We start from the raw sequence: 11,937 nt of genomic DNA, 5'->3' as shown, positions 1-11,937 counted from the left end.
TGAAAATGATTTCTTTGTAATGCAACAGAAAATATGTGATTATCTCTCTTAAAAATGTAGTATATTGCTCCCTCTCATAAACAAGTTCCCTTTTGAAAAGGGATGCTTTACGTGGCTCTGGAGGAACCTAGGGGTGCTTTGTTTCTACGTTAAGAGAGTAATCTCCCCATGTCGGTAATCTGTCGGTCAGCCTATCCGCCTTTGGGATGGGCCCTGGGGGATTTTCAGAGACACTGGAACTGGCTAGGAATAAACCGCAACTGTGTTACAAGCAGGACTGTGGGACGCTGCTCGCGTCCGACACACCTGCGTGCTGCAACGGGTTTCCGTGGGGAAAACCCCCAGCGCCAGCCCGCCGCCCAGCTCAGGAGCCCCCTCCCCGGCACCCGGCGGACGCTCCGCCCGGCCCGGCCCGGCCCGGCTTCCCACGCCGCGTCCTGCCCCGCTTTCGGTTTCACTTCTTCCGGCTGCCGGCCGAGTGTTTCCTCGTGGTTTTCGTGCGCTGAGAAAGTTGTACGGTGCCTGGATGCCTCCAGACCGGAGGAGGTAGAGCCCGCAGCGGTAAGGGGATGCCGTTCTTCGGTGCTTGGTAATAAACGCGAATATCGGAGGTACAAAGCCCGAAGGACTGCTCAGGAGTTCGGGCGATTTTCGATCATCTTGGATTTCTCCTCGCTTGCAAGTTAGCAAAGTCGGCGTCCTTGCTGTTTGCTTAATGAGTGTGCTTTGGCGCTTGTGCCCGGGTGTGGTGTCCCCAGCTGGCAGGAGGTATTTCTGGGTGTTAAAAAAAAATAAAAGGAGAAGGTAACATAGGTGAAGTGGGAATGTCCCTCCCTGGGAGATGCTGGAAGCTCCCCTGCTAAATTCTCCAGTTTTTTAAAGTTCTTGCTCGTAACGTTAAAACTGTCATTCTTTCTTTTGTCTGTTAAATACTATTCTGTAACACTGTCCCTTAAGTCTGACGCTGGGTGTATGCTTTCTTCACTGCATCCCCAACCAAAGCATAAAACGCCTAAAGCTGATTCCAGACTTCACGCAATGAAAAAGCAGGAAAAGGCAGCCCTTCAGGCCTCGCTGGAAGTCAGCCAAAGAACTCGTTTTGTGTTTGTGCAGTACATTTCTTGCGCCTTTCAGACTTAAAGATGAGCTGGCAACAACTGCCGAGGAGCCTGGCAGCTACGTCCCTAAAACAAACCCTCAGAGGGATGCAGGCCAGAGGTAAAGCTTTTGTTACAGACGAGCTCCCGCTTTGTTTTCCTTAGCTCTTCCAGCAGCTGGGGTACAGAGGAATGAGGCAGGACAAGCGGTCCTTTATTTTCCTCAGCTACAGGGACACGGGTGCGGTGTTCAGCAGCCGCTGTAGCAGGTCAGGCTGTCTGCAGGACCATCGTGTTGAGTTATTTGCTATCGCTTCCCCTTCCTCATTTGCCAGCGGCAAGGTGAGTGGAGAGCCAGGCTGTGTGAGCTGCAGGAGATGGGTCAGGCCCACATGCAGTGCCCGGCAGGGAATTGGTATTTCATTAAGGTTTATTTTAAATTGTCTTTTGCAGTCCTTTCTGTACACCTTTGCAATGCTTTAGGTCCCTTTTTCCCTTGCTTTTACGCCCACTCCCATTGGATTTTACTGATGTCTCTCCCTAGATGGCCAGGTTGCTCCCACAGAGGCACTCACAGGGTTCCCCTCTGGCCACTACAATGTGGCTTTTTGTTACTAGAGGAGTCCTAATGTGTGCTCTCTGAAAAGGCATGTTACCTATGGAGCCAAACTTTGCTGGGGTCTGACCTGCTAAACTCCTGTTTGGCTGCAGGTTGCAGTGTCAGTTCCTCAGAGTGTTTTGTTACAGTAGTGAAAACTCTTCTCTTCAAAAAACATCAGTTCTGAGGGCTTTTTCTTTTTCTATACAAATGTACTGGTTTAATTTCTTGTTTCATTTCTTGTTCATTGTTTGAGCAATAATGTCATGTGCTCAAAGCTAGATCATGTTGATTAAACACAGGTTCCAAGCAAAGGAAAATGTGAGCTGCAGAACTAAGAAAGCTCATATTCCTGGGAGTTAGTCTTTTGAGAAGCTGTTTTAGATTCCTGTTAAGTCTAGTAATGTTAAATTCCCATCTATAGCCTGTTCTGTAGTGGGGCCCTGTTCTGTAGTGGGGCACCGACAGTCTTCTCTACCTGGGAGCCCATCATGCTGAGACTTAACTCATTGGTAAATTGAGGTTGAGCAGGTAGGTTCCAAATTTGTTGGCAGAAGGCCATACAGATGTGTGTGTTTGGAGATTGTAGAGACACTCAAAGCTTCAGGGGTGAAAGTATAAGGTTTGTATTTTTTAAAAAAGAAAAAATTTGAAGTGGAAGAACCTAAGCTTACTGTTCTCTGCTAAAGCATGGAAAAATATTCAGGCAAGCACTCCCAAAGTATTTGTTTTCCCTCTACTGAAGTTTAATTCTGTATAGAATGATATGGAAGATACACTGGACTCTTCTCTTGATTATTTGTCCTCCCTCTACTGAAGATTAATTCTGTAGAGAATGATACGAAAGATACACTGGACTCTTCTCTTGATTATTTGTTCTCCCTCTACTGAAGATTAATTCTGTAGAGAATGATACGAAAGATACACTGGACTTCTCTCTTGATTAGTGGAGATGCTATTTAATTAGACAAGCTCTATGAGCAGGCTTGTCAAACCTTTCTGAGCTCTTACAGCTCTAATCCAGTCAGAATTTTTGTGGAATTAATTTTCTTCTTTATCCAGTAAAGCTGCATTACAAGATCACCAGGTAAATTTAAATCTTATGGATACTAAATTGAAACTGAATAAAATATGAAAAACTCTGAGATTCTTCAGAAATGTCATGCCTAAACAGGCAGAGCCGTTGAAGATTAGAGCACCAGTGGACAGAGGCTGATATCCTAATGGAAGTTCTCAAAAGATATGGGGTGGGGTGTTTAAATTCTTAAATGTGTAAGTTTTCCTGGACGAATTTGGATAAATGTACTGAATCTATGAACAGTGTTTTTTCTACACCTTGGCTCTTCTCCATTTCTTTCTCTGATTAGGTAGGTACTGATTTATTCTGTCTGCTTTTACCTTCTCGTATACCTTTCTATAGCCTGGTATTCCTTCTTTCACTATGAGGTGGAAAGAGAGTTAGAAGTTTGTGTGGCTGGCTTGTAAAACAACAACTGGCAACAACTGTAAAATAAAGTGGTGGCATATTAGGCATTCTTACTGCATATAACTATAAATATTTTAAGTGCAGTTAAGCTCGGAGCATAGTGATTAACATTGAGGGGCCGGTGTATAAATATTTATCAGTGTGATTAAAATTGAGGGGCCTATGTGTAATTTGTCATATTTATTGTATTTTTTGCATGTTAAAGCAATGAAAAATTAATCAGAAAAGGGAAAATGGCTGGAAATTTGCATTGATAATAGATAAAGTGTTGGTAGCTTTTTGAGCATATAAGACAATACTGTTGTTTTTAAATAAAAATCTTAACTTAGATTATTAGACATACCTTTTCTGCAGAAATGAATGCTACTTTATGGGTGAAAAATACTGAGTGTTTGCTTGGTATAAAACGACATGGTTTTTGAGCCTGGCTTGCTTAGCCTTCAGTTTAAGATATAAGTTATGTCAAAATGATTGTAATTTGCATGGTGTTCATTTTGCCTTTGCAGATAAAACAATGGGAAGTGCCGTTCTTTGGTGGAGCAGCTTATCTGTCAAACTGGTGTCTGTCTGCTTGCTGTGTGCATCAGTTGGAAAACAATGTCAGATCCGAAATGAAATGGCTGACTGCAGTCACCTAAAGCTGACTCAAATTCCTTCTGATCTCCCAAACAATATAACAGGTTTGGACATTTCTCATAATCAGCTAAGGCAGCTAGGTCCTGCAAATCTGACCAAGTACAGCCAGCTGGTTTACTTGAACGCAGGCTACAACAGCATCTCTAAACTGCAACCGGAATTGTGCAAAAATGTGCCCCTGTTGCAGATTCTGAAGTTAGAACATAATGAATTGTATAAGATCCCTGATGGAGTCTTTGCTTCCTGCACCAACCTGACTGAGCTCAACCTAGGATACAACAGAATAGATACAAAAAATGATCCTTTCAAAACTCTGGAGGTAAGCTTTAGAAATGCACCTTTTCATGTAAATAAAGTATAAATGGGGAATTTACTGTATTTTCCACTGTGTGTACAGAACACTTGCCTATTTGCACCTGAAAATACCCAGCATATAATATTCCTTCATTCTTTTTCTAAAGAAGAGTCCTAGTGGCTTCTTGTGTTAGAATCACACTGGAGTCTCAGCCATCCTTATAAGTCAATCCTCTCCATCCCCTTTTCCCTATTGCAGCCCATTGAGGCACCTGGCCATGCAGGATTTGTGCTGAGAGAATAGCAGCAGCAGATGACATATAAGGTGAAGTGGATGGTGTGGAATCCGAGTTGCCTGGGGTATAAAAATGGTAGCTAGCCTAAATTCTCAAGGGCATAGTGTAGTTACTCTGATCATGAAGGCTAGTGCTTAGGCTGAATGTAGTGTCTCCCAGGACTTTGGGGATTGAGAAAGAGTAAAAGCCTTTTTACTCTATCTTTGTTTTTCCTGGTAGTTTCCCTGTGGTTAAATATTATTCTCTGTAGCATCTATGAGCACAGGAGTCAGGAAAAGACTATGCCGTTGTCTTTGCACCAGGCAGGGAATCATGCAAAAGGAAGGGCCTAAGGACAAAAGTAAATAGAGACAATGTGTGGGTACTAATTGTTGTACAATGTTCTAATGAGTGTGCATGTTGTTTTGAACAAGTCTGGACTTTTCTCCTAAAGTCAGTATTCCAGTTCAGTTACATGAGATGCACTTGCTTGCATTGTAGGATGCTGACTCAACTAAGTACAAATGAGTACAGCCAGCTTCGGTACTGGGAACAGAACTGAAGTTCTGGCCTTCCTCACTTTGCTGCTGACCTGTTACTGATGGAGGCCAGGCTTGGGGCACCTCAAGGCACATTCTGTGGAGTCACCTTTAGAGTAGCATCTCCTCCTCTGCAGGTGCAGGAGGAGTCTGAGCACCTGGGCATGAGCTGGAGTATTACAGGGCATACAGCACTGATCTTTGTAGGCTGCTACTGCACTCCTCTTCACCTTCCTCACTTCCATTTCTGGGGGTGGACCACAGTGAAGAGGGTGGAATGCAAGGTTTAATACTGCAGGAGTTGTAACTGCAGCAACTGTAGGCTTTTGCTTTTATCACTTTATCTGGAGCAGGAGGGCTTTCAGTGAATTAAGGAATTTTAGATAAAGTAAATCTTTGGTTTGCAGTAAGATATTTTAGCAGGTTAAGACCATGGATACAATGAAAGTTACAGGGGTGGAAGATACAGAAGGCTTCTCCCTGCAGGATCTTGAAAGCTGCCATTTCCCTATTACAAATTTATTTTAATTGTAGTATTGCAACTATTTTCTAATCAATTGGACTCTAATGCAATATTTCAAAATTATTTTGTATTATATAAAATAAAAATAATTGTATACTTTTCTGTTTGCATCTTCTCCCCAGAACTTGAATATTTTGGACCTATCTCATAATCTTTTGAAGTCGGCAAATTTAGGATTGCAGCAACAGTTGAAGAACCTTCGTGTGCTCATCTTGGATAGCAATGAAATCACTGAGTTAAAAAAGGAAGACTTCAGTTTTCTTAGCAACACCTCATTGAATAGTCTTGATTTGTCATCAAATCCACTGAAAGAGGTAGGAAGCATTTAAACAGAAATTCAACAGGTGTAAGTAAAAAATGGAGCTATCCTGATTTATCCTTTATGATTGTATAGCATTTACGTTACACTTTTGATCCACTGAGGTCCAAGATAAAACCATTTGATTGTATACAGCATTAATCCTGATCTCCAGTAGTGATACACAATTATTTTTCTCCCACTGGAAACAGCAAGAGCTGGTTCCATGTAGATCAGAGGTCTCAAGCAAGAGCTAGATCAAGTAGCTCTGTGAACCCTTACCAGGTATTTTCTATGCAGGATTTCTTTTGTTTGTGCTGAAGGTGAAGAGCTGACATACTGTCCTGGTTTCAGCTGGGATAGAGTTAATTGTCTTCCTAGTAGCTGGTATAGTGCTATGTTTTGGATTTAGTACCAGAAGAATGTTGATAACACACTGACATTTTCAGTTGTTGCTAAGTCATGTTTAGACTAAGTCAGGGATTTTTCAGCTTCTCATGCCCAGCCAGCAAGAAGGCTGGAGGGGCACAAGATGCTGGGAGGGGACACAGCCAGGGCAGCTGACCCAAACTGGTCAAAGGGGTATTCCATACCATGAGACATCACACCTAGTATATAAACTGGGGGGAGTGGGGGTGGGGGGATCACCGCTCACGGACTAACTGGGCGTTGATCGGTGGGTGGTGAGCAATTGCACTGTGCATCATTTGTATATTCCAATCCTTTTATTACTACTGTTGTCATTTTATTAGTGTTATCATCATCATTATTAGTTTCTTCTTTTCTGTTCTATTAAACCGTTCTTATCTCAATCCACGAGTTTTACTTCTTTTCCCGATTTTCTTCCCCGTCCCACTGGGTGAGGGGGGAAGTGAGTGAGCGGCTGCGTGGTGCTTAGTTGCTGGCTGGGGTTAAACCACGACACACACTTTCTAAGTGGGGTAAAAGTGTGATGTTATGCAAGGCTAGTTATACCATCTAGGTCTCACTTCCTGGATGATCAAAGAGAATGTTCATTTGTGTCTGTGGAGTACCCCAGAGAAATCATCATTGCAGAAAAGTGTACTTACTCCTTTAAAAAAACAAGTGGGTGTTTCTTCTGCAACCTACACCGACTGCACTCTTCTCTCTGACCCACTTCTCAGTGTTGCAGTATGATTCTTTGAAGAGTGATGGTAAGTGTTGCAGTTCTCAGCTGGCTGACCCTCAGCGTATGACTACTGAATTTGCATTGAATTTGCTTGGTTTTTTTCCCAGTTGATTGATTTGTAAAGAACATGTACATGGAAATTACAAGAACATTTTAAAGCTTGTACCACTGCTGAGAGGCAATCCCACCATCCTCTTTCCCTTCACCACTTCATCCCTCTCTCTTTCTGGTACAAGCTTTAATGAGGCTATGCACTGGATCACTGGGGAAACTCTATAGACTTTTTGGTTTGGTTAGCTTGTAGTCAGGCTGGTTCCCTGTTTGATTTATCATGTGACTGCATGTATGGCCATATTGGCACAAGGGTACAGTGTGTGGATAAGTAGATGGGACTGCTCCTTTCTTGGGCAGTGCTACTTTATGCTAGTTTAAGCGGCTCTGATTTTACAGTACTGCTGTCTGAAAAGTAGCTTTACGCATTTGAATCATTCAGTATAAACTCCAAGAAGTGTTTGTCTGACCTTGGCTGTAGAAAAATCTGTGTAGGAGGTCATATTCTGCTTCAAAATCTTGTTTGAAAACCTTTCCAAATTTTGGCTTTATGAGTCAAGTTTCTTACATAATCCCCTTGTTTAGGTCAAAACTCTTTTTTTCCTTTTCCTTCCAGTTTCACATAGGATGTTTACATGCGATCGGAAATCTGTTTGGCCTCATACTGAATGATGTTGAACTTGGTGAAAATCGCACAAAGAAACTTTGTACAGAATTATCAAACACGGCGATTCAGAACCTCTCACTGAGCCACGTGAAACTTTCGTATGTTGGCAAGTCAACTTTCCAGGGACTGCAAGGAACAAATCTTACAGTTTTAAACCTTTCCCAAAATTCTCTGTCTGTGATAGAAGATGACTCATTTCAGTGGCTTTCAAGTTTACAATACTTAAACCTGAAGCATAACAACTTTCGTATATCTTCACGTTTATTTTATGGATTATCCAGCCTCAAACATCTGAATCTGATAAATTCACTTACTGGGAAAATTGAAGATTTTTCCTTTCATTGGTTATACCACCTGGAGTACCTTATAATGGATAATAACAATTTTCCAGGAATTACTGCTAATACGTTCACGGGTCTGAACAACCTGAAATACCTGAGTCTCTGTAACTGCAACATAAACTTACAAAGAATAACTAATAAAACATTTTCATCACTTGGTAATTCCAGTTTGCAAGTTCTCAACCTCACAAAAACAAGGATCTCTACAATAGAAAGTGGGGCATTCTCCTCTTTGGGACATCTGAAAATTCTTGATCTTGGTCTCAATGAAATTAGTCAAGAGCTCACAGGTCATGAGTTTAAAGGTCTCAATAATATACAAGATATTTATCTTTCCTATAACAAAAACTTGGCTTTGCAAAGTGAATCATTCATTTTTGTCCCAAGCCTTAGAAAACTGATGCTGAGGAAGGTAGGTTGCAGTAATCTGGCACTTTCTCCTTCACCTTTTCATCCTCTACAAAATCTGACTGTCCTGGACATCAGCAATAACAACATAGCAAACATAAAAGAAGACTTGTTTGATGGACTTCACAAACTTGACATTCTGGATTTGCAGCACAATAATTTAGCCCGACTCTGGAAACATGCGAATCCAGGTGGCCCTGTTCTTTTTTTAAAAGATCTTCCCAACTTGCGCATTCTTAATTTAAAATCAAATGGGCTTGATGAGATTCCAGTTCAGGTTTTCAAGGGTCTGTTTCAACTAAAAAACTTGGATTTAGGATCAAATAATTTGAATATGCTTCCAGCAACTCTGTTTGATGACCAAACCTCTCTGATTTCATTGAACCTTCAGAAAAATCTGATAACCTCAGTTGAAGAAAAAGTGTTTGGCCCAGCTTTCAAGAGCTTGAGAATACTAGAGATGGATTCCAATCCATTTGATTGCACCTGTGAAAGCATTGCTTGGTTTGCTGATTGGCTTAATGTGACCCAAGCATATATACCTGGATTGCAGTCCCAGTACATTTGCAACACCCCACCTAAATATCATGGTAGTCTGGTGCTGCATTTTGATAGCTCAGCCTGCAAAGACAGTGCTCCATTTAAACTTCTGTTTGTGATCACTACCTCTGTTGTGATGCTACTCATTTTTATTGTTCTCAGCATCCATTTTGAAGGGTGGAGAATAGCTTTCTACTGGAATATTTTAGTAAATCGAGTACTCGGTTTTAAAGAACTTGACAGACAACAGGAAGAGTTTGATTATGATGCCTATGTTATTCATGCAAAACAGGACAAGAATTGGGTATCGAAGAATTTCATCTCTCTGGAAAAACATAACCGCTTTCAAATTAGGTTTTGTTTAGAAGAACGGGACTTTGAAGCAGGCGTATCTGAATTTGAAGCCACAATTAACAGTATAAAAATGAGCAGGAAGATTATTTTTGTTGTGACTGAACACCTCTTACAGGATCCCTGGTGCAAAAAGTGAGTAGGATATAAAATTTTATATGTAAGGGGAAAAATTTCTTAACAGACTTTTTTAACAAGGTAATATTTTTTGCTGTGTAATTTAATAAAAAATACCATTTAATAAAAAATACCACGCCAATTCTACTTTAATATATTTACTTAATACATCGTAACTTCAGAAGAATTCCTAAATTAATAAAGTTAATTGTTCCACATGTACACTATTAGAAATTTGAATCTCTCAGTATTTTTTTTTACAAAAAGTCAAGCTGTCACCTGTGCGGATTGCTTTCTGTAAAGTTACATGTTTGAAAAAGAGCAATAATGGGTGAGATCACTAGCATCCAAAGATGATTTTTATTTGCCTTTAAACGAGTCTTCACCTTTCTTAGGTAGTGAACTTGAAAAGAAAGGAACTATGCTAAACAAGGCTATATCAAGACAGTAGACTTAGGTTATATTTTTAGAGGATGATTTTTTTATTAGTTATAAGGTATCTAATTTAAGATAGGTAATGACAATTTTATATCATAGAATAGACATTAAGACCCCTGTTTGAGTCCAGTCTTTGAATTTGCTATGTGCTATTACATGAGCTATTAAAAGAAAGGTTTGTCATTTTTTCCCTCCATATGAAAGAAAACTCATATTTTTGTCTAATTTTTGCTTCAGTTTTAAGGTGTATCATGCTCTTCAGCAAGCTATTGAACAAAGTCGGGACTCCATCATATTGATCTTTCTTCAGGATATCCAAGATTACAAGTTGTATCATGCACTTCACCTGAGAAGAGGAATGTTCAGATCTTGCTGCATCTTGAACTGGCCAGCCCAGAAAGAACGAGTCAGTGCATTTCATCAGCAATTAGTGATGGCACTTAAATCAAATAGTAAAGTGAACTGAATTTTGAAAGTACAGATTTGAATTATGAAGTCATTTAATTGCATATTTTCTATCATTGGAAAACTAACAAGCCTTCAGGAAGACCTGAAAAAGTGTGTCATGCTGGAAAGATTTGTTAAGAGTCACTATAATTTAAATTTACTTGTCTATATTCATGTTTTTGCTGAAATTTTAATTCACCAGCACTGAAGTGACATGTTAAAGTGGGTCATGATTGACAGTCATTCTGTGTATCAAAAATGTGGTAGAAATTCTGAAAAGCACTGAGAATGACTGGTGTTCTAGGAAAAATGTCTATCTGATGTAGTGCAGAAAAGACATAGACTCACTACTTTAAAGGGATATGCAAAACAGAACGCAATAAAATAGCAAATTCTGTGTAGAAGATAGAGTGGACACTACTGCTTACTTTCATAACACAAGGGGAGATTCAGTGAAATTAAAATTGCAAAGCTTTCAACGTGTCCTGGTTTTGGCTGGGATAGAGTTAATTTTCTTTCTAGTAGCTGGTACAGTGCTATGTTTTGGGTTCAGTATGAGAAGAATGTTGATAACACTGATGCCTTCAGTTGTTGTTACACAGTGTTTAGACTAAGTCAGGGATTTTTCAGCTTCTCATGCCCAGCCAGTGAGAAGGCTGGAGGGACACAAGAAGTTGGCACAGGACACAGCCAGGGCAGCTGACCCAAACTGGCAAACAGGGTATTCCATACCATGTGTCGTCATATCTAGTATATAAACTGGGGGGAGTGGGGGCCTGGGGGGCAGATTGCTGCTCGGAAACTAACTGGGGATCAGTCAGTCGGTGGTGAGCGATTGCATTGTGCACCATTTGTTTTGTATATTCCAATCCTTTTATTATTATTATCATTATTATTTTCTTCCTTTCTGTTCTATTAAACTGTTCTTATCTCAACCCATGACTTCTTTTATTTATTTTTTTTCCCCTGATTCCCTCCTCCATCCCACTGGGTCGGGGGGAAGTGAGCGAGCGGCTGCGTTCTACTTAGCTTCTGGCTGGGGTTAAGCCATGACACCACGTGAAGCACAGTAAGAAACATGGAAAATTATTTCTGTAGTTGAAACCAGGAAACACAGCAGAGTTTCAAAGTAAGTTTTAAAACCTTTTTTTTTTTAAGAAAAAGCCACAGAAAGGAACTTGACCCTGTGAGCAGCCTGTTCAGAACATTCAGTGAAGGATTGCTTATGCCTTCTGGGTGGGGCTAGTACTGGTGACTATCAAAAACAGATTTTCAGACTGTAAGTCAACGGATTTAATCCATGTGGTATAATTAAAAAAAAAATTTTTACTCTTCCCTCCTCAGATTTAGAGAGCTAACAGAAGGACATTTGTACTGAGAGATGTCTCCTTAATTCTTTGAATGCACATAAAACTATATGCGGGCCTTTAAATAGAACTTGAAATTAATGTGAAATATGGCCAAGGCACAGCTGGTGCACCTGTATAAAATGAATAACGGCATAGATATTTCTGTAGCATAACCAGAAGACAGCTTTGTGGGGGAAGTGGTGCTACTGTAATTTCATTACTGAAAACTTTGTTATTGGTGCAACAACAACAAAAAATAACCCCCCCATAAGAAATAGTTTTAAACCGTATAAGAAATACTACTGTGACTACAGTTACAGGTAGAGTGGGAG

The 11,937-nt window shown here is 40.4% G+C and overlaps 1 protein-coding gene across 1 annotated transcript; it reads left to right on the top strand.

Annotated features, from left to right (window-relative positions):
* The first annotated feature begins 894 nt into the window (after window positions 1-894).
* On the top strand, window positions 895-11,261 carry TLR3 (toll like receptor 3). Its single transcript, XM_075027134.1, is given in 6 exon segments — window positions 895-1,045; window positions 1,048-1,218; window positions 3,688-4,136; window positions 5,571-5,762; window positions 7,564-9,389; window positions 10,047-11,261. Coding segments are annotated over 6 exon segments (2,940 nt in total). The 5' UTR covers window positions 895-972; the 3' UTR covers window positions 10,276-11,261.
* The last annotated feature ends 676 nt before the right edge of the window (window positions 11,262-11,937 follow it).

The sequence above is a fragment of the Buteo buteo genome, chromosome 1, assembly GCF_964188355.1.
Source record: "Buteo buteo chromosome 1, bButBut1.hap1.1, whole genome shotgun sequence".
Taxonomy (NCBI): domain Eukaryota; kingdom Metazoa; phylum Chordata; class Aves; order Accipitriformes; family Accipitridae; genus Buteo; species Buteo buteo.
Note: the sequence above shows the minus strand (reverse complement) of the source record. Positions and strands in the feature narration are given on the sequence as shown.